The 23,822-nt window shown below is 37.3% G+C and overlaps 1 protein-coding gene across 1 annotated transcript in view; it reads right to left on the bottom strand.

The window, feature by feature from the left end:
- AK5 (adenylate kinase 5) overlaps nucleotides 1-23,822 on the bottom strand; it is a 239,683-nt gene that overhangs the window by 173,912 nt on the left and 41,949 nt on the right. Inside the window, exon 6 of the mRNA XM_035018241.1 lies at nucleotides 9,107-9,298. Within this exon, the coding sequence (XP_034874132.1) occupies nucleotides 9,107-9,298 (192 nt within the window). The remainder of the gene's footprint in view (nucleotides 1-9,106; nucleotides 9,299-23,822) is intronic.

Consider the following 23,822-nt stretch of genomic DNA (forward strand, 5'->3'; position numbering starts at 1 on the left):
ACCCCTGGCCAGACTTACCAAAAAGAAAAGAGAAAGGACCCAAATAAATAAAATCATGAATGAAAGAGGAGAGATCACAACCAACACCGAAGAAATACAAACAATTATAAGAACATATTATGAGCAATGATACGCCAACAAATTAGGCAATATGGAAGAAATGCATGCATTCCTAGAGACGTATAGACTACCAAAACTGAAACAGGAAGAAACAGAAAACCTGAACAGACCCATAACCAGTAAGGAAATTGAAGCAATAATCAAAAATCTCCCAACAAACAAGAACCCAGGGCTGGATGGCTTCCCAGGGGAATTCTACCAAACATTTTTTTTTATTATTATTTTTTAAAGATTTTTATTTATTTATTTGACAGGGAGAGAGAGAGACAGTGAGAGAGGGAACACAAGCAGGGGAAGTGGGAGAGGGAGAAGCAGGCTTCCTGAGGAGCAGGGAGCCTGGTGTGGGGCTTGATCCCAGGACCCTGGGATCACGACCTGAGCCAAAGGCAGACACTTAATGACTGAGACACCCAGGTGTCCCTTTACCAAATATTTAAAGAAGAATTAATATTTATTCTTCTGAAGCTATTTCAAAAAAATAGAAATGGAAGGAAAACTTCCAAACTCTTTCTATGAGGCCAGCATTACCTTGATCCCCAAACCAGACAAAGACCCCACCAAAAAGGAGAATTACAGACCAATATCCCTGATGAACATGGATGCAAAAATTCTCACCAAAATACTAGACAATAAGACCCAACAGTACATTAAAAGGATTATTTAACACGACCAAGTGGGATTTATTCCTGGGCTGCAAGGGTGGTTCAACGTCTGCAAATAAATCAATGTGATACATTACATAAATAAAAGAAAGGACAAGAACCATATGATCTTCTTGATAGCTGCAGAAAAAGCATTTGATAAAGTACAGCATTCTTTCTTGATTAAAACTCTTCACAGTGTAGGGATAAAGGGAACATATCTCCATATCACAAAAGCCATATATATAAAAAGCCCACAGCGAATATCATTCTCTATGGGGAAAAACTGAGAGCCTTTCCCCTAAGATCAGGAACACAGCAGGGATGTCCACTAACACCACTGCTGCTCAATATAGTACTAGAAGTCCTAGCCTCAGCAATCAGACAATAAAAAGAAATAAAAGGCATCCGAATTGGTAAAGAATAAGTCAAATGCTCACTCTTTGCAGATGACATGTTATTCTATGAGGAAAACCCAAAAGACTCCACCCAAAATTACTAGAATTCATACAGGAATTCAGCAATGTGGCAGGATATAAAATCAATGCACAGAAATCAGTTGCATTCCTTCACACTAACAATGAGACAGAAGAAAGAGAGATTAAGGAGTCAATCCTATTTACAATTGCACCCAAAAGCATAAGACACCTAAGAATAAACCTAAACAAAGAGGCAAAGGATCTGTACTTAAAAAACTATAGAACACTCATTAAAGAAACTGAGGAAGACACAAAGAAATGGAAAAACATCCCATGCTCATTATTGGAAGAACAAATATTGTTAAAATGTCTATGCCACCTAGAGCAATCTACATATTCAATGCAATCCCTATCAAAATACATCAACTTTTTTAACAGAGCTGGAACAAATAATCCTAAAATTTGTATGGAACAAGAAAAGACCCCAAATAGCCAAAGAAATGTTGAAAAAGCAAACCAAAACTGGTGGCATCACAATTCTGGACTTCAAGCTCTATTACAAAGCTGTAATCATCAAGATAGTATGGTACTGGCATTAAAACAGACACATAGATCAATGGAACAGAACAAAGAACCCAGAAATGTGCCCTCAACTCTACGGTCAACTAATCTTCAACAAAGAAGGAAGGAATATCCAATGGAAAAAGGACAGTCTCCTCAACAAATGGTGTTAGGAAAATTGGACAGCCACATGCAGAAGAATGAAACTGGACCATTTCCTTACACCACACACAAAAGTAGACTCAAAATGGATGAAAGACCTCAATGTGAGATAGGAATCCATCATAATCCTAGAGGAGAACACAGGCAGCAACCTCTTCAACCTTGGCTGCAGCAACTTCTTGCTAGACACATCACCAAAGGCAAGGAAACACGGGCAAAAATGAACTATTGGGACTTTATCAAGATAAAAAGCTTTTGCACAGTAAAGGAAATAGTCAACAAAACCAAAAGACAACCAAGAGAATGGGACAAGATATTGGAACGCTTGGGTGGCTCAGTAGGTTAAGTGTCTGCCTTCAGCTCAGGTCATGGTCCCAGGGTCCTGGGATCGAGTCCTGTGTCAGGCTCCTTGCTCAGGAGGAGGCCTGCTGCCCCCCTGCTTGTGCTCACTTGCTCTCTCTCTCTCTCTGACAAATAAATAAATAAAATCTTCAAAAAAAAAAAGAATGGGAGAAGATATTTGCAAATGACATATCAGATAAAGGACTAGTATCCAAAATCTATAAAGAACTTATCAAACTCAACACCCAAAGAACAAAGAATCCAATCAAGAAATGGGCAGAAGACATGAACAGACATTTCTCCAAAGAAGACATCCAAATGGCCAACAGACACATGAAAAAGTGCTCAACATCACTTGGCATCAGGGAAATACAAATCAAAACCACAATGAGATACACTTTACACCAGTCAGAATGGCTAAAATTAACAAGTCAGGAAATGACATCTGTTGGCAAGGATGTGGAGAAAGGGGAACCCTCCTGCACTGTTGGTGGGAATGCAAGCTGGTGCAGCCCCTCTGGAAAACAGTGTGGAGGTTCCTCAAAAAGTTGAAAATAGAGCTACCCTATGACCCAGCAATTGCACTACTGGGTATTTACCCCAAAGATACAAATGCAGCGATCTGAAGGGCTCCTGCACCCCAATATTTATAGCAGCAATGTCCACAATAGCCAAACTATGGGAAGAGCCCAGATGTCCATTGACAGATGAAACTATAAAGAAAGATGTGGCATATATATATATACAATGGAATACTACTCAGCCATTAAAAAATGAAATCTTGCCATTTGCAACGATGTGGATGGAACTAGAAGGTATTATGCTAAGCAAAATAAGTCAATCAGAGAAAAGCAATTATCATATGATCTCACTGATACGAGGAATTTGAGAAAAAAGACAGAGGATCATAGGAGAAGGGAGGGAAAAATGAAACAAGATGAAACCAGAGAGAGACAAACCATAAGAGACTCTTAATCTCAGGAAACAAACTGAGGGTTGCTGGAGTGGAGGGGGGTGGGAAGGATGGGGTGGTTGGATGATGGACATTGGGGAGGGTATGTGCTATGGTGAGCACTGTGAATTGTGAAGACTGATGAACCACAGACCTGTACCCCTGAAACAAATAATACATTATGTGTCAATAAAAAAAAAAAATCATGCCATTTGCAACGACGTGGATGGAACTAGAAGGTATTATGCTAAGCGAAATAAGTCAATCAGAGAAAGACAATTATCATATGATCTCACTCATATGTGGAATTTAAGAAACAAAATAGAAGATCATAGGGGAAGAGAGGAAAAAATAAAAGAAGATGAAATCAGAGAGGGAGACAGACCATAAGAAGCTCTTTATCATAGGTAACAAACTTAGGGTTGCTGGAGGGGTGGGGGTGGAGGGATGAAGTAACTGGGTGATGGGCATTAAGGAGGGCATGTGATGAAATGAGCACTGAGTATTATATAAGACTGATGAATCACAGACCTGTACCTCTGAAACCAATAATACATTATATGCTAATTTAAAAAAATCTAAATACCCATTCAAAAAAATCCACAGAGATGCTACTCTCCTAAAAGAAGCGACAGTAGTTTCTCTAGGGCAGCTCTCTCTTGCTGCGTCTGCACGCAGTAGGGGTCTATAAATGCTTGTTGCCCACACAGTGTGACTCCTTATAAGCTGCCCTGTATTCAAGTCAAATGGGTATTTCTCATGTTTCCTCTGGGCTCTTCACATTGAAGTTCTAACAGTATCAGGTTTCATGCCAGAAGGCACTGTCTACTCAGTTTTTTTAAATTGAATTTAAAACAATTCAGAGGGCCATATATCCAGCACATATATTCACCATTTTCACCCAAGTAAGTATGTGCCAGAATACAACTATAGCCTTTCTTATTAACCTTTGAACACTACTCCTTGACTATATTCTGTCTTACTAAACCCACCCAAAAGGAATTAACGGGCCTTTTCGTTACATGACAATGAATATTTAAACAGGATAGAATAAGTGACGCTATTTAAAGGAAATACAGCTTCATTATGTTACCTATTTACAAATTCATCAACCTCAAGTACTGAGAAGCAATGACAGAATTTTCCTCTGAGTATAATTTTAGGAGAATGGATTTGTTTAGGTAAATTGTTATAAAGTATCTTCATTGTCTTTCTTATGTTTAGGTGAGTTGCTAAACCTGCTGAGGGTTTGTGCGGTTTAGATTTCTTTTCCACCCACCCCGTGCGGTGATGTTAGTGGAAACTGTGATAATTAACGAATGGTTATGCACTCGCAGTTTAGAGGTAAGTGTACTTGTGTTTAAATGTTAGTGTTGATTCCTATGAAACTAAGTTAATCGACAAATAATTATTCAGTTCTGTCTAAATTAACTTTTACTATTTCTATTTATTTTCCCTTCGGCTACGAGTGTCTGGTGGGATGGGAACTACACAGTTTCAGTGGTGAATTTGAAATATATAATATGGGTATTCTCAAATTTGAAGGAAGTGATATAAGGGCATAAGAGGTTATCTGGGGGGCTCAGGGATAGTATCTGGTGAATTAACAATACTGTGGTTTTGACAAGGATGTGTTCTCTCTGCCAGTTCCCCAGCACTGAAGCCAGTCTGTGATGAAGTATTCCCTACTCCACTGCAAAATGAGAAAAACAAGGCAAATATTGGGAGCTTTGCTTAAAGCCAAATAGATTTATTTAGAGACTTTATTTGTAACCATGTCATCCCTAATATTTTGTGTGTGTGCTAAAAATATGCCTTTCAAACAGTGGTAATGATTATTATCTATATTGAGTAGCATTTATTCCATGCACACAAGTGTGTAACCCTTTCCCTGGTGAGTGGCATGTTTTCTTGGCTGGATCAACAGCACAGTACATTTTGGAAAATAACAATATAAACATTACATCTTACCCTATTATTTTTCAATCATTTTAGAATACCTTTTTCTTAAAACAATGAACAAAACTGTGTGTATTTTTTAAAATAGTTCATCAAATTTACTTAAGCTTGACCTGTCTTAACTAATACCATTTCTTCAATAAGTTTCATCCAACTTAGGGAGGATGATTAAAACAGACTAGGGGTTTCTTTAAGCTTTAAAAATAAAGATAAAAAATTACCATTACACACACACACACACACACATATATATTACTGAGACTTTTGAAGATCCTATAGAAGGGCAATGATAGTTCAAGAGTTCTATAGTTTCATCAAGTCCCAGTACTTCAAAATGTCACGAAACAGAGCTTACTCTGTAAGACTAACTAAGCAGCTTTCTTGGTCCCAGTAATACTCAAACAAACTTCAAAACAAAACTCTTGACAAACTTGGGGAACTCACAGCACCTAACTTAACTAGAAGCACAAAACTGTAAAAGACATGATGAGCAATTACATCCGACCCTATTGTAAGTTAAAAAACAACATATAAACTTGTCTGAGAAGATTCTATGAAGTCCCTAATATCCTAGCCTTGTGATTTCATAGCATTTAATTCATGCACAGATGGCTGGATATGGATAAGTATAATAAAGGAATAAAAATGAAAAGGTCCATGTCATGGGAATCATGTCAATAAGATACAGTATTCAGATAACAGCATATTTTCCTGGCTATTTTGATTAGGTTTTCTCTTCAGTCACACTGGGTTCGTTCTTGAGTCAAATCTGCCAATAGGTAGAGTGAATGATGAAGTAAAAAAGAAAAAAAAATGAGTTGATGTTTGCTGCAATCCAATCACAGTATTCAGACGCAGCCATTTTATGGCTTGATTAGATAACCAATACAGAAGTTAAGAAAAAACACTGGGACAATTTAAAAATTGATAACAGACATTTTTAAAGAAAAAATGAATTTGGCATGAAGTTTTTAAAACCTAGATTCTTCATTTTGGATTTCCTCAATAATCTATGTGAGAAAAGGCAACAGTGAGCCCTCAGAGAGCACGGAATTGTTAGTGGTAATTGTAGGTTCCAAAAGATGGGTTGGGAGGGGAAGGGAAGAGACAGAAAGAAACACAAGAATTATAAAACAATATCAATCACTTAAATTGGCCTTACAACATTCCAGGCATTGTTATGGTATCCATGTACTCCTTATAATTACACTGAGGTAGGATGGATGATTATACCCATTTCCCAGGTCAGGCAGCTGAGTCACAGAGATGAGTGGCCCGCAGGGGGTGATGCAGGCGGTAGGTGGCGCAGCTGGAATCTGAGCCAGGCAGTGGGGCTGCATGGTGCACCCTAAACATGGCCTCTGCATTGCTACTGTCTGCCGTGTAACACACATTCTCTCATTTCACCCGTACAACAACATTATGTGGTAGGTAACGTCATCTCCAATTTATAGATGGAGACCAAGTCCCAGAGCATCATGAATTTATTAAATGGCATTGGAGCATAAGATTTCAAGTGAGAGTTTCAGACTCCAAAGCCCTAGGGAAGAGAAGCACCAAGATGAAGTTTCTCAACTGGACTGAAGAGGGATGTGGTCTCCGTGGTCTTTAAGAACCTCACACCAAGATAAATGACTAATCTTACTTGTGGGTGAGAAGAGTCTGTTCTAGTCCATTCCTAACACAGTGCATGACATATGTGAGGATGCCTTGTACATTCTCCTTTGCGACAGTTACCACCTTTAATAACTCCTTGTTTAGTATCTCTCTCCCCATAGACTGTAAGCTTTATTCATTTACCGGGAGCACACTATGTACCAGGCAGGTACTGTTCTAGGAATTTGTAATATGTAAGGGAATAAAATAAAGATCCTTACCTTTTGCTTATTTAGATTTGCATCCCTAGCACCTAGGAGAATGTCTGGCACCCAGGGATCCTCAATAAATATTTACTAAATGAATAAATGAATCAATTAAGAGGGGCAGGGAGAAGCAACAGAAAAAAACTACAGAGGGGTTTGATCTGTTAACTCCCAGTTTTTAAATTAAAATCTTAATATGTTTTGTGATTAATAAGGATGATCGTTTTATTATTTAACTCGTCTTTAAAAGCAGAAATGCTATCGGATATATTTTAATTCCAAAATCGAACTATGATCCACGTTCTGAAGGAGTACATGTGATTCAGGATGCAGTATTTGCTCCTTTGATGGACAAAATTTTCTAATTCTATTCCCCAGAGCCTAGCCTGTGTTTGTGTTCACCACTTTTCAAAAGGTGACTTTCCAAGGCAAGTCTCCCAGTAATAAGGGGTGTTTATCCTAAAGCTTATTTGGTTTTAGCAGTGAGGTTACAGGCTGTCATCCACATTGTTATTGACTCCCTCAATTACAGGCAATGGCATTTCACCTCCATGCAAAATATTAGTAAATTAACAATCCCCACTCTGCATTCATTTGGGAAATCTGCTCTGCTTGTGATGACGAACGTGACAGGCAGGGAGTAATCAGAGACACTCTGGCAATACCTTTAAGCCTTGCAAACATCAATTAAAACTCTGGCTCTGCACTTTGCAGTTGGCAGTTTCGTCTGTAGGGTAAATTTCTTTTTTCATGACACAGTGCAGAAGCATTGGTAATTTGCAAGACAAACAGGGAACAATCCCAACAAAATTAGCCAGAGAAACATCAACCCTGACTTTCTTGAATCTTTCCTATTTTCAATGTCTCTTTTAGACCATAAAATGAACTGTGGCACTGTGAACAATTTTCAGATCAGATTTACAATTCTCTGACATGACAACTTTGACTCAAAGAGCAAATTCGAATAAATATTTCTTTAGAGTGCTAAAAAGACTGCAGAGAGATTATTATTCAAGTGTCGTGACTGTCTCAGATCTAAGGGCATCTTAGTCTAATGAAGAGATTTTTTTACCCAGTAATTGCTAGGTCATAGGGGCTCTGTGGATGAGCTTCAGTAGATTTACCTAAAATTTGTAAAAAAAAAAAATCTTATGTGAATTTTATTAAGAAAGGCATGAATTATTTTCATCAGATTGTCTACCAGGCATTGTAACCTCACTAGACAAGACTCTCTGGTCTGGTGAGAAAAACCCAAGGGCTGGGGGGAAGGTTCTGCTGAGCTCTGCCACCATCCTGCTATCATGGAGTTACTCTGATGTTGGTGTCTTCCTCCATAAAATGTTTTCATCAGATGGTCAGTGATTCCTTTGTCTCCTCTAATACTTGAATTTTTGATGTTATGGGATCATAATTTAGCTGAATCTTCACCTCTAACTTCCTGTATTCTAATAACTGTATTAAATAATGATTCAGTCTCATCTTTCGTTGGTACATTGAGTATCATTAACCATAAAACAAATTATGAAAATACTAGCATTGTGTTAATGGAGCAGAAAGATCAATGCCTTCCATTTTCAGACACTATTACTTCTTTAAGCAAGTCAAACCCTTAGGAAACTTTTTTGTGCCATCAGGATCTCATTTCTTTACGTGGTACTTTGTGATAAAACCGGACTTATAATGTAAGTCTAATAGCACACTCTATCAACTATGTGTTTTTAAGCCTATCAATTTTATTAGGTTTCCAAAGACAGAAGAGTTGAGAAACTGGGCAAGTACTAAAGATTATCCAACTAATTATTTAAAAATACTTTTTTTGGGGGGGGGGGACTATAGAATTCTAGCCAAGGTTAAAATTTATCATTTTTTATAAAATTAAACTAAACTGAAAGTATTTTTATCATAATGACTTAATCAAGGCAAAGCAGGTAAAAATTATCAATTTTTTTCCCATTGGATCTAAAACCCAAGAAAAGCCATCTTTTTTTTTTTTTTTTAAAGTAAAGAGGGTTTCTAAATGAGAACAGGTGAATTAGAAATCTGAAAGATTGTTCTTATACTGGACATGTAAAAGTATAGCTAACTTACTGTCATGATGAGCCCCTTTTCCTGGAAGTATTTGACCAATGGAGCAGCATTCTGCTTGAAGTTCATTAGTCTCCTTTGGGTAGCTTTCAGATTGTCGTCAGGCCGTCCCTGTTGCTCTGCGCGCTTCAGTAATCTTTCTTTGAGCCTCTGATTGGCACAAGCCAAGAATACCACCAAGTCGGGAGTACAGATCTGCGAAGAACATCAAATAAGCAGACAAGCATTTAACACACCAACCAATGCAAGAGTGGGCAGTGGCATTCGTCTCTTTTAATTCTGTTGAGGATGCCGTATCTTTGGCCCTCTATGTCTTTGCCAGGATATTTCTAGGGATACTGCTCTGTTCAAGAATAGGGGGAGCCATTACTCTTATCAAGGCATACCTTGAAGTTCTTGAAGGAAATTAAAAGTGCTACTCCAGGGACACGTCAATGATAAGAAACTGAAAGTGAAATGGGCTAGTTGCTGATACGGAGAAAGTTATGGAGAGAAGATCAAACCAGCTACAACACTCCGTTAAGCCAAAGCCAAAGCCTAAACCAGAGCAAGGCCCTAACTGTCTTCAATTCTAGGAAGGCTGAGAGAGGTGAGGAAGCTGCAGAAGGAAAGTCTGAAGCTAGCAGAGGTAAGTTCATGGGGCTTAAGGAAAGAAGCCTTCTCGTAACATGGAAGTGCAAAGGTGAAGCAGCAAGTGCTGAGGGAGAAGCTGCAGCAAGTTACCTAGCAAGTTATTTAGGTAAGATAATTAATGCTGTAGCTTACACGAAACAACAGATTTTCAGTACAGACGGAACAGTCTTGTCCTGGAAGAAGATGCCACCTAGGTCTTTCTCAGATAGGAGCTAATGCACCTGGTGACTTTAAGTTGAAGCCAATGCTCATTTACCATCCTGAAAATTCTAGGGCCCTTAAGAACTATGCTAAATCTACTCTGCCTATGCTCTAAAAATGGAACAGCAAAGCCTGGATGATGGCACATCTGTTTAAAATATGGTTTATTGAGTATTTTAAGCCCACTGTTGAGACCTGTTGCTCAGAAAAAAGATGCCTTTCAAAATATTATTGCTCATTAACAATGCACCTGATTACCCATGAGCTCTGATGGAAATGGACAGTGACATTAACATTGCTTTCATGGCCTGCTAACACAACATTGATTCTGCAGCCCATGCACCACATAGTAATAATTCCAACTTTCAAGTCTTACTAGTTAAGTAATACATTTTGTAAGGCGATAGCTGCCATAGGTAGTGATTCCTCTGATGGATCTGGGCAAAGTCAATTGATGCTGTGAAGGGAGTCAAAATGACAACAGAGGACTTAAAATGGTACATAAACATGGTTGGTAAAGCAGCAGAACGGTTTCAGAGGAATGACTCCAATTCTGAAAGAAGTTCTACTGTGGGTAAAGTGCTATCAAACAACATCTTCACCAGGAGTAGATTCCATCTCAAGAAACCACCTGCTTTGCTCATCCATAGGAATCACCTCCTTAAAGTTTTATCATGAGATACAGCAATTCAGTCATATATTCAGGGCCCACTTTAATTCTAGTTCTCTTGCTATTTCCACCACATCTGCAGCTACTTCCTCCACTGAAGTCTTGAACCCCTCAAGGTCATCTATGAGGGATGCAATCAACTTCCAAGCTCCTGTTAATGTTGATATTTTGACCTCTTTCCACGAATCACAAATGTTTTTTTTTTAAAGATTACCATTTTTACTAAAGTATGTATATAAGATTAGTGTTAGAATCAGCCCACTATGAAAATAAATTCAAAAAGCTGGGAAGGAAAGAGATTAAGTGGGTGACTTTTTTTTTTAATTTAATTTTATTATGTTATGTTAATCACCATACGTTACATCATTAGTTTTTGATGTAGTGTTCCATGATTCACTGTTTGCGTATAACACCCAGTGTTCCATGATTCATTGTTTGCATATAACACCCAGTGCTCCATGAAAAGTACGTGCCCTCTTTAATACCCATCACCAGGCTAACCCATCCCCCCACCCCTCTCCCCTCTAGAACCCTCAGTTTGTTTCTCAGAGTCCATAGTCTCTCATGGTTCATCTCCCCCTCCCATTCCCCCCCTTTGTTTTTCTCTTCCTATTATCTTTTTTTCTAAACATATAATGTATTATTTGTTTCTTAATAGCATCTAGGATGGTGAATCCTTTCCAAAAGGTTTTCAGTTGATTTTGCCCAGATCCATCAGAGGAACCTGATGCGGGGCTTGATCCCAGGACTCCAGGACCCCGATGCGAGGCTCGATCCCAGGACCCTGGGTCATGACCTGAGCCAAAGGCAGCTGCCTAACCGACTGAGCCACCCAAGCACCCCGCAATAAAATATTTTAAAATTAAGGTATTTTTTTTAAGGCATAATGCCATTGCACACTTAATAGACTACAGTATAGTGTAAACATTAACTTTTATTTACACTGGGAAACCAAAATTCTCACCTGACTTGCTTTATTGTGATATTTGCTTTATTGCAGTGGTCTGGACCTGAACCCACAATATATCCAAGGTATGCCTGTAGCTCATATAAATGGCATTCCGCAACCTGCACAGCTGTATGCAGTGGCCTCCATATTTCTGGAAAATCCTTTTTGTCTATGTTCAAACAAGTACCCAGGTTAAATTAAGGACAGTATAGGCAAAACTTTGCCAAAGGTATATGTGACTGGATTTTAGAGGGGACATGATGATTGAACTATAGATATTCTCTACAGTGAACTGCTCCTATTATTACTTTTTGCTGTTCTTTTAAAGTATTGCTTGTAGGGTCCCCTGGGTGGCTCAGTTGGTTAAGCAATCGACTCTTGATTTCGGCTCAGGTCATGATCTGAGGGTCGTGAGACTGAGCCCTGCATGGGGCTCTGGGCTCAGCGCAGAGTCTGCTCCAGATTCTCTTTCTCCCTCTCCCTCTGCCCTTCCTCATCCCCTCTCACCACGTGTGCGCCCCCACCTCAAATAAATAAAATCTGAAAGTATCCACTGTATGCCAGGCCCAGTGCTAAGTTATTTTCATACGATATTGCTAAACTTTGCAGTACTCTGCCAGGTACATATTATCTCCAGTTTACAGATGAACAAACCTGGCTCTGAGAAATGAGGTATTTGTCTGAGGTCACATGGTCAGAAAGGTCAAAGCGGATATCTGTCTGGTCTAAAGCCTGTGCTCCTTTTACTATTACAAAGAACCAATTAAACCCAAAAGCTTTCACAAATTTCTGAAAATACCAAGGAATAACTTGAAAAGAAAACAGTTCTTATTTAACTCAATTAGAACTAGTATTGCATTTAAAAGACAGCATGGCCATAGAAAGTGAATGTAGTTTCTTGTTGAAGATGGGACAAGACAAAAAGGTGGTTTTGTATAGCAGTTTAAAGAAATGATTCAAAAAAATAATAATAAAGAAATGATTCCAGTATTTTTTGCATCCTTACATTAGTAAATTTACTGAGCATATGCCCCAATAAATATATACTTATTAATTTAGAAAATATGCACATTCACCATACTAATATAGGATGCTTGTTGTAAAACATACACAAAAATGCAATTTAAAGAAGAAGAGCTATAATAATTGCAATTTTAACATTTTCTTCCCACACCACAGTGGTTTGCCTTGTACACTCTAGAGACCACTGGTTGGAAAATGGACCCTGGAGGCTGGAAACACACATTCCAGTTTTTGTCCTAGGACTTGCCAGCTGAGTGACAGGCATATTGGCTTAATTTTGCAAAGCCTCTGTGTCTTCATCTATCAATAAAGATCTACAGACCTACCTCCTTGAGTTACTCTAAAGATTAAATAAGATAATGTATGTGAAATACACAACGCAAATTTGATCCACGGTAAGTCCTCAATAAATTTTAGCCATGTTTATTATTTCTTGGCTTTCATGATTCTAGGTTGTTCCCGGTCCTCCTTTAACTTTTTTTTTTTTTTTAAAGATTTTTTATTTATTTATTTGAGAGAGAGAATGAGACAGAGAGAGAGAGCATGAGATGCGGGAGGATCAGAGGGAGAAGCAGACTCCCTGCTGAGCAGGAAGCCCGATGCAGGACTCGATCCCGGGACTCCAGGATCATGACCTGAGCCGAAGGCAGTCGCTTAACCAACTGAGCCACCCAGGCGCCCTCCTCCTTTAACTTTTTGTTACTTATTTGTTTATTTCTTTATTTTCTTGGCTCACATTTTTCCCTCCTTAAGCCCACAAGTGGGGGCCTCCCTTGAGGTTTAGATCATGTTACTGTTTTTAGGTCATGTCTCCAGATTCTCATTCTCTTCTCATTCTGTTTCACTGTTCTGGTTTCAACCACTACCCTTAGTTGATGGATCCTGAATCTACATTTTCAGCACTGACTTTCAACAGAATCTAAGTCCTGTATTTTCAAATGCTTTATAGGACAGCTCTACCTGTAAGTCTTTTTTTTTTTTTTTTTTTTAAAGATTGTATTTATTTATTTGACAGAGACAATGGGAGAAGGAACACAAGCAGCAGGCAGAGGGAGAGGGAGAAGCAGGCTTCCCACTGAGCAGGGACCCCGAAGCAGGGCTCGATCCCAGGACCCTGGGATCATGGCCTGAGCCGAAGGCAGACGCTTAACGACTGAGCCACCCAGGCGCCCCTACCCATAAGTCTTAATGCTACTTTTGACTTAGCAAGGCCACAATCAATCTCAGCACCTTTTTCCCTAAATGAAATTCCTATCTTGTTTATTTATTTATTTTTCTATTGTTATGGTATTTTATGGTAGCAACACTATTTTCCTAAATTTCTCAGCTAGAAGAGAACCCTTACTCATCAAAACTTTCATTTCTCTGAGCCATCAGCATTGCCTATGGATTTTGTCTTTGAAATGTCACTCAGACTCCCCCTCCCCCAGGTCCCCCTACTACTGCCTAAGCCACACTTTGGCATTTATGATTAAGAGCATGAATTTTAGAATCAGATCATCTTGAATTTAAATCTAGAATCTGCCATCTGTTAATTTTTGGCCTTTGAACAAATAGTTCATTTTTTCTGAGCCTCCGTTTTCTCAACTGTAAAATAAGAGGAAAAGCTCTCCATCTCTGTAGTTTGTATTTCCTAATAAAAAAAAAAAAACTTCTAAATAGTTTTTGAGAAGCCTTAATACTTTAGAAAATCACTTTATAATCATTTATGATAAAGACATTATTTGAAGTTAAAACCTTTATTTTATCAAATATATTGTAAAATTTATGTTTAATAAAATCCTTGGTAATATTTAGCCTTACCCAATATAAAAAATGACATCCTTCAAAATTCGCTTTAAATAAATTATATTAGGAGGGCTCATCGGTGGCTCAGTCATTTAAGCATCCGACTTGATTTCAGCTCAGGTCATGACCTCAGGGTTGTGAGACTGAGCCCTGCGTCAGGCTCCATGCTAAGCGTGGAGACTGCTTGAGATTCTCTTTCTCCGTCTGCCCCACCCTGGACACCCCGCCTCCCACCCCATCCCGACCCCCACTTGCTCTCTCCCTAAAATAAATAAATACATAGAAAATACTAGGAAGAAGACAATTTCTGACAAATAAAATGTTATATTACTCTTGGTTTAGTTACAATGTATATCAAAATATGGGGGGAAAACCCTGAATTAAATACAGATAAAAACTTTTTGACTTTTGAAATTCTTTCATTGTGCACTTAAACAAATGAAATGGTTTACTTTAATACATTTTGTGTTTTGCTTCAGGCTACAATGTAAGTGCTTCTCCCTACATAACACAATGAAGCCATGGATAGACATATATGTAATCACTACTGTATTTTGTTTTTTACTGTTGGCTTCTGAAATATTAGAGAAATTTATATGACTCTTTTTTTTTTTTAAGATTTTATTTATTTGCGAGAGAGACAATGAGAGAGAGAGAGCATGAGAGGGAGGAGGGTCAGAGGGAGAAGCAGACTCCCTGCCGAGCAGGGAGCCCGATGCGGGACTCGATCCCGGGACTTCAGGATCATGACCTGAGCCGAAGGCAGTCGCTTAACCAACTGAGCCACCCAGGCGCCCTATAAGACTTTTTCAGACTTCAAATAAAACTGCATTTTGCTTATTTTTTTTTAATTAAAAGCCTTTTTTAAAAAGCAGTTTCAGGTTTACAGAAAAGTGGAATATCTAAGTTTTGATCAATGAAATGCAACTTCAGGTTTGAGAAAGATGACTTTGAAGTGACTCTGGGAATTATTTAATTTTATCATTGTAATTAACTTGCTATCTTTCTTTGGTATGAATGACACAATACAGAATGAGAATTAGAAAAAACAATTAAGATGTAGAACCGGTGAGGACTGTGGCAGCTGGGGATAACACAGCCACAGCCACTCGTGTGCTCATCTGAGTCCTAGTAACCCCCACACATGCCCGGTCATTAGGGCCTCACCTTCTCCAACAGTACTCTATTTTATTTTATTTTTTTTTATTTATTTATTTTTATTTTTTATTTTTATTCTTATGTTAATCCCCATACATTACATCATTAGTTTTAGATGAAACAGTACTCTATTTTAAAGGGAAAAATATTTGAGTCATTCATGTTTTTTTTCCCCCAAAATAGAAGCAGATACCACTGCATTCCAAAAGATGTGAAGTCCCTAGAAACTTTTCATAAAATTCACTTGTGACATGTTGAGAAGTATCACCAAACAAAATGGATCCTTGACATACCTTTTCATACCCTAGGTTCTCGAAATATATTTGCTGATTCAATGAATGAATGAGAACATACATAAATGAGAACAAAATTTGAGATACCACTTTTGTCTACAAGGAAGTAAGCTTTTCAAATGTTGATATTATTTCTCTTAATGAATCAACTAAATCAATTTTTTTCTGTCATTATATAGACATGCCAAACCTCCTTGGCATGTCTCCCTTACCTGAATGATTACTCTGTTGAAATGAACCCGTGACTGCCTTTGATAAGCAAAGACATATTCACCGTGTCAGATTGCCAAGTGAGCTTGTTTTAATACTCCCTGTTCCTAACTGTCAGTACTTTTGACTGGCCTATTCTTTATGAAGATATGTCAGAAGGCCTACACTCCATAATTCAGATGACACTGTCAGAAACCAGGAAGCAAAGCACTAAAAAAAGAGAGAGAGAGAGAGAGAAGATCAAATGGAACAAAAGCTGAAATCACAGAAACCAAAGGCTGGAAAAAACTTGAGAGGTTATCTGACCCAAATTAATGCCAAACCTGTAATTATCTCCACAGTCTCTTGACAAGCGATTTTTAAAGTTGAACATTTGAACTTGAATGTTCTTATTAGTATTTCTTGGGATGGGTACCTACTACTTACAAGGCAGCCCCTTTTGTTATTGGAAGACTCTAATAACTGGGAAGTTCTTTCTAATACTGGGCTTAAATTTGCTTCCCTATTCTGCCCACCGTGAAAATGTAAGATAAATTATTTCTTTCATCCATTAAACATTTCCTGAACACACATCATTGTCACAGAAGCTAGATTAGATCATAAGAGAAAAAAAAGGATAGATAATTAGACTTCACTATCATTTAACATGGAAATAATTTCTGGGCAGAATTTTAAACAGACTATGGGGATGGGGGACAGAAATTAGAATGTGGGTTCCACCCAGGAGAAGGAGCTCTAGAAACTACTATTGCTGCCCCCCTTTTGGTTGGACTCCACAGGGCTACACCATCAGGGTATGTTTGAACCAGACTCACAGGACTAAATCCCTTTAGAATCACCCCAAATTCTCATTATATTAGGTGATTAAGTATATTTAACAGCCAGTTAGGCATACCTGAAAAGAGAATTAGTGAACTAAAAGAGCAGAATAAAATATCCAGAATGAAACGAGGGGGGACAAGGGTAGGAAAAGTACAGAAAATAGGAAAAAAGACAAATGAGAGAATGGTTAGAAAGTTCTAGAAGGGGAGAGAAAATGAAGAAGGAGTATTAGACAGTATACTCACAAATGATATCAAGCCTCAGATTCAAAAAGCAATATAAAAGCCAAAAAGAAAAAAACAGAAAACCTCAGATCTAAGCATATCATAGTAAAACTGCTAGAGGTTTAGACAGACAAAAAAACCAAAGCAAAACAAAACAAAAAAATCTTTAAAGCTGCCAGAAGAAAATCAATGAGAGATTACCTTCAGAAGAGCAACAATAAACAGCTGTATTTTCAAAAGTGACAATGAAAGCCAGAAAACAATGAAATAGTATCTTTTTTCAAAGAAATGCAAATTTTATTTTTATTTTATTTTTTAAAATGGTATCTTTAAAGAGCCAATACAAAATAACTGCCAACCTAGGTTTCTGTATGCAGTACAAATATCTTTCAAAAATCAAGAGTAAATACAGATATTTTCAAACAAACAAAAACTGAGAGTTATCTGTCCTCAGAAATTCTACACTAATGGAAACATTAAAAAATATTCTTTAGGTAGAAGAAAAATGATCCAAGATAGAAAATTGGCCCAGAGTAATGAATGAACAGCAATGAAATGGTAAATATGTAGGTAAACCTAAAAGAGTATTGACCATATAAAAGAATACTAAAAGTATTTTGTGGTATTTAAAAATAGAGATCAGTCATGAGACAGGTACATGAAGTTCAACTGTTTTAAGGATTTGTTCAGGAAGTGGCAGAAATACTGAATTCTATGAGACATTAAGTTAACGATGCACGTTGTGATCCCTAGAATAGGATTTAGACAATTTTTTCTGTAAAGAGCCGGATAATGAATATGTTAGGCTTTTCAGGCCATATGGTCTTGCAGCATGGGAGGATCCATAAACTGGTGGTGCTGGTGGTGGGGACTGGGGAGAATCTAGAGGAGGAGGACAAGCCAATGCAAAGGTGCAGTATCCAGTTAGTCACTGCAACTGGGGACTGGGACCTCCATGCTGCTAGGCCTTCTGAGGGGCACATGTGAGAAGCCTTTATCCCCCAGATCCTATCCCCTAGTGGTCAAGAGTTGCCCCCAGGCATATTACCTTTCCCATACTTTCACACTGTGGATGTGTGAGTCCCTGGGCAGGAAGCCAAATGTCCCCAGTGAGTGGCTACAGATTACAATGGCATGAAGTTGGTCACAGCAGCAATGACCAAGTAAAAGGTGGGCTATAAGAATATAAGAAAGAGCATCAGAGGTGCTTGATATAGCTGTACACTTGAAACAGAAAGATACAGAAAAAAAAAGAAGATAGTAGGAAGGGAAAAATGAAAGGGGGGGACTCGGAGGGGGAGACGAACCATGAGAGACTATGGACTCTGAGAAACAAACTGAGGGTTCTAGAGGGGAGAGGGCGGGGGGTTGGGTTAGCCTGGTGATGGGTATTAAAGAGGGCATGTACTGAATGGAGCACTGGGTGTTATACGCAAACAATGAATCATGGAACACTACATCAAAAACTAATGATGTAATGTATGGTGATTAACATAACATAAAAAAAAAAAAGAAATGTTAAAAGTAAAAGCATGGAAAAAACATACCATGGAAACATTAACCAATAGAAAGATGGTAAAACTATACAAACATCAAACTTGATTTGACATTTCATGGGCAAAGGAAAAAAAAAACTGAAAGTAGCTAGGAGAGTGGATGTTGAAAGTTCTCATCATGAGAGAAACAATTTTTGTAACTGTGTATGGTAATGGATATTAACTGGACTTATTGTGATCATTTTGCATATACAAATATGGAATAATTGTGCTATACACCTGAAATGAATTAATGATATGTCAATTATACCTCAATTTAAAAAACTGAAGAAAAGAAATTCCAAATAACCCATTTCTACCAAAAAAAAACAACCTAAATGTTTGTCAGCAGATGAATGGATAAAGAAAATATGGAATATATATACAATGGGATATTATTTAGCCTTTAAAAAAGTAGGAAATTCTGCCTTTGTGACAGCATGGATGAATCTGGAGGACATTATGTTAAGTGTAATAAGCGAGACAAGGAAAGACAAATACCGCATGATCTCACTTATATGTGAAATCTAGAATAGTCAAAGTCACAAATGCAAAGAGTAGAATGGTGGTTGTCAGGGGCTGGGTAGAGAAGGAAATGAGGAGATGTTGGTGAAAAGGTACAAGTTATCAGTAATGCAAGATGAGTAAGTTCCACAGATCTATAAATAGCAATGTGACTATGGTTAACAGTACTGTATTATATGCTTGAACCTTTGCTAAGAGGGTAGATCTTAAGTATTTCTCACCACAAAAAAGAAAAACAAAGAAAATGGTAACTATGTGAGGTGGTGGATAAGTTAGCTAGCTAGATTGCGGTGATCATTTCACATATATAAAAAATCAAGTTGTACAATTTTTATTTGTCAATTATACTTCAATAAAAGTGAAAAAAACCTGAAATGTCAAAGTATAGACTTTAGGAAGAGAAGTATTACTGGAGCTAAAGGAGTGTCATTTCATTACGGTAAAAGATTAACTATCCAGGAAGAAATAATAACCTTAATTTGCATGACCCAGTAATATAGGCTCTCAGTACACAAAGCTGAATTTAAACAGAACTAAAAGAAGAAAGTCACAAATCCACAAACAGTGGGAGATTTTAATATATCTTTCCAAGTAACTAATAGAACACATGGCAAAAAATCAGTAAGGAAAGAGGAGATCTTAACACAATTAACAATTTTATAGATGATAGATAGATACAACTACCAAGTTGAATATAAAGTCTTTTAAAATACACATAGAAAATTTATAAAAGTTGACCATATTCTGAACCATAAAGGAAATTTAAATAAATTTCAAATGATTGAAAATCACATTCAGATTACCTTCAGTGACTACAGTGAAAGGAAGCTCTGCATAAATAATAAAAATTAAAATTAAAAAATCCTTGTGTTTAGAAATTAAACAATATACTTTAACATAATCCTTGGTCAAAGACTAATATAACATAATAAAATAAAAATTAAATTAAATTAAATTAAAAAAAGAAATCACAGTGGAAGTAGAAAATATTTTTAATTAAATGATAATAAATTATGACGTTTCAAAACTTATGGGATGTAGCTACACCCATAGTCACGGAACATTTTATTGCTTTAAATGTATATGTTGGAGGGGGAAAGACCTTGGAATTAGGGATCTAAGCATTCATCTCAAAATGGTAAAAAAAAAAATAAGGCCTTTTTTAGGTTGACTAAAAAGTAGAAAGAAGGAAAAGATAAAGATAACAGTGGGGCAAAAATATAAAAATAAAGATAGTATAACTAAGGGTCCCTGGTGAAACTAATCAAGAAAAAGAGGGAAGGCAAAAATAAATATTGATAATAAGAGGGAATGAATTCCTAAATATCCTACAGAGATTAAGATGACAAAGGATATTAAGAACTTAATGAAAACAAGTTGGAACACTTATATGAAATGAACAGATTTCTAGGAAAAACACAACTTCCCTTCACTGATAGAAGAATAAACAGAAAATCAGATTATTAAATCCATATTCAAAACCCTCATACAAAGAAAACTCAAAACCTGGATGGCTTTACCAGTGAATTGTACCAGACACGAAGCTAACAGAAACCCTTCTACTTAATATAAAAGGAATGACTACTTCTCAGTTCATTCTATTAGGCCAGCATAATCTTGAATCCAAAGTCTAATAAGGACATTAAAAGAAAGAAAAATTATAGGACAATCTCCCACATGAACATAGATGCAAGAACTCTAAGTAAAATATCAGCAAATGAATCCATCAAGATATAAACAGATTATGTCTGTCATGACCAATTTGTGTTTATTCCATGCAGGAAAAATTAGTTTGCCTTTCAAAAATCAAGCACTGTAATTTATCAAATGAACGGAATAGAAGAGAAAAATCAAAAGATCATCTTAACAAAATAAATGTGGGAAAAAATTTGGTAAAACTGAACATTCATTCACGATAAATACTCTTTATCAAACTAGGAATTCAACAGAACATCCATAATTTGGTAAAGAATAAATACACAAAATTTACAACAAGCATCATACTTAATTGGGAAATGTTGACACCTTCCCCCTGCGTTGAAATAAAGATGCCTATCGTAAGCATTTCTAGTCAACACTGTAATGGAGATTTTTTACAGTACAATAAAACATGAAAAAGAAATAAAACATAGGATTGGAAAGAAAGAAATACAATAGTCATTTGAGACAATGTGATTGTACATGCAAAAAATCCAAAAGAATTTAAAAGCCGTTAGAATAAATATGCAAATTTAGCATGGTCTCTGCCTACAAAAATCAATTTTATTCCTATATACGAGGAACAAACAATTTAAAAATGAATTTAAAATACTACTTAATTGAGCTTTAGTGTGGTGCTGCTTGAGAAAGACTTGATCAGTCATTGTTGGCTTTCCAAGAAATTCCATACGACCCGAAGGGCATTTGCCAAAGAATGTGGGGAGACTCAGGAAGCTGGAGCAGCAAGGAAATACTTCCTACTCGAAGAACCTCCAGAAAGAAATGCCTGCCTGCTGACGTCTTCACATTAGCCTGAGTGAAGAAGGAGGCCCACAGGAAGGAATTCTGGAAGATATGCCTGACCATCAGGACAACGAAGCATATGAGATGCCTTCTGAGGAAGGGTGTCAAGACTATGAACCTGAAGCCCAAGAAACACTTTTTTTTTAAAATTTTTATTTATTTATTTATTTTTATTCTTATGTTAATCCCCATACATTACATCATTAGTTTTAGATGTAGTGTTCCATGATTCATTGTTTGTGCATAACACCCAGTGCCCCATGCAGAACATGCCCTCCTCAATACCCATCACCAGGCTAACCCAACCTCCCATCCCCTCCCCTCTAGAACCCTCAGTTTGTTTTTCAGAGTCCATCGTCTCTCATGGTTCGTCTACCCCTCCGATTTCCCCAGCTTCATTCTTCCCCTCCCGCTACCTTCTTCTTCTTCTTTTTTTTTTCTTAACATAGATTGCATTATTTGTTTCAGAGGTACAGATCTGAGATTCAACAGTCTTGCACAATTCACAGGGCTTACCAGAGCACACACCCTCCCCAGTGTCCATCACCCAGTCACCCCATCCCTCCCACCCCACCCCCCACTCCAACAACACTCAGTTTGTTTCCTGCGATTAAGAATTCCTCGTATCAGTGAGGTCATATGATATATGTCTTTCTCTGATTGACTTATTTCGCTCAGCATAACACCCTCCAGTTCCATCCACATCGTTGCAAATGGCAAGATCCCATTCCTTTTGATGGCTGCATAATATTCCATCGTGTATATATATATATATATATATATATATATATATATACACCACATCTTCTTCATCCATTCATCTGTCGATGGACAACCCAAGAAACACTTTTGCTCCCAGTTTCTTGAGATCTACTGACAGATGTTCCATCCTGTACAAGTACTCAGTTCCAACATGCCCAGTCATGACACTTTCTGAACGTTTGTAGCGTATTTTAAACTCTTCCATCATCACTGACTGAAGTTAATCTGTACCTGCCCCTACTCCGCGTTTCAGCGCCTCCCTCTCACTGAAGTGAACATGGGGTCCTTGTGTGCTGGGTGCCTATTGTGGCTTCAAATCTAAAATGTTAAATTAAAGCACCTAAGTGACCCCCACTTATTTCTAAATCTTCACTATTTTTTTGTTGCTGTTCTTGAGCAGTTGTGATTTACTACCATACATTAGAAGATTTCTCGGTGTCTTTTAATGACTCTAAGAATAATGATGTGTTGTGAAATTTGTTAATACATACAATACTTAAAAACATGTGAGCGTGAAACTATGCAACTATAAATATTAAGTATGAAATTTTATTGTTTGGTGATGTGTTTTATTAACCTGTGTTTATATATAAATGGTGAAAATTATGAAATGTTATCTCATTGAAAAAATAAAAATGTTACTTAACCACAAAAAATCATTTAATCACCTAGTGCAAAAATCTAGTGAAAAATGACACAAGAATACTACACAGACCTTGGCAGAAATAAAACAAGGTATATGCCATATTCATGAATGGAACACTTAATATCATAAAATATGTCAATGCTTCCCAACTGATCTATAGATTTAATGTAATCTCTAAATGTGAGCAGCTTTGTTAAATTTTTGTATGTCCTGGGAATTGAAAAACAGACTGAAATTTATTTGAAAATGCAGAGGGCCAAGAATAGCCAAGAAAATCTTAAAGAAAAAGGATAAACTGATATATAACTTATTGTCAGAGAATGTGATTCATTGCAAATCCACAGTAATTAAGACAGTGAGGTACTGAATTTTAAGGAAGACCAGTAAACCATTGAAACCGAGACAGAACTCTGAAATAGATCCACTGTCTAAATATATGGGCATATGACTTAGGACAAAGGTGGCTCTACAATGCAGTGGGGAAAGCACAGCCTTTTCAGTGAGTGCTACTTGGACAGTTGGATGTTCATGTAGAAAACGATGATACTTAGGGTATTATGTTGAGTGAAATAAGTCAAACAGAGAAAGACATGTATCATATGATCTCACTGATATGAGGAATTCTTAATCGCAGGAAACAACCTGAGTGTTGTTGGAGTGGGGGGTGGGGTGGGAGGGATGGGGTGACTGGGTGATGGACACTGGGGAGGGTATGTGCTCTGGTAAGTGCTGTGAATTGTGCAAGACTGTTGAATCTCAGATCTGTACCTCTGAAACA

Source organism: Mirounga leonina, unplaced genomic scaffold, assembly GCF_011800145.1.
Source record: "Mirounga leonina isolate KUSES-001 unplaced genomic scaffold, KU_Mleo_1.0 Mir_173, whole genome shotgun sequence".
Taxonomy (NCBI): Eukaryota; Metazoa; Chordata; class Mammalia; order Carnivora; family Phocidae; genus Mirounga; species Mirounga leonina.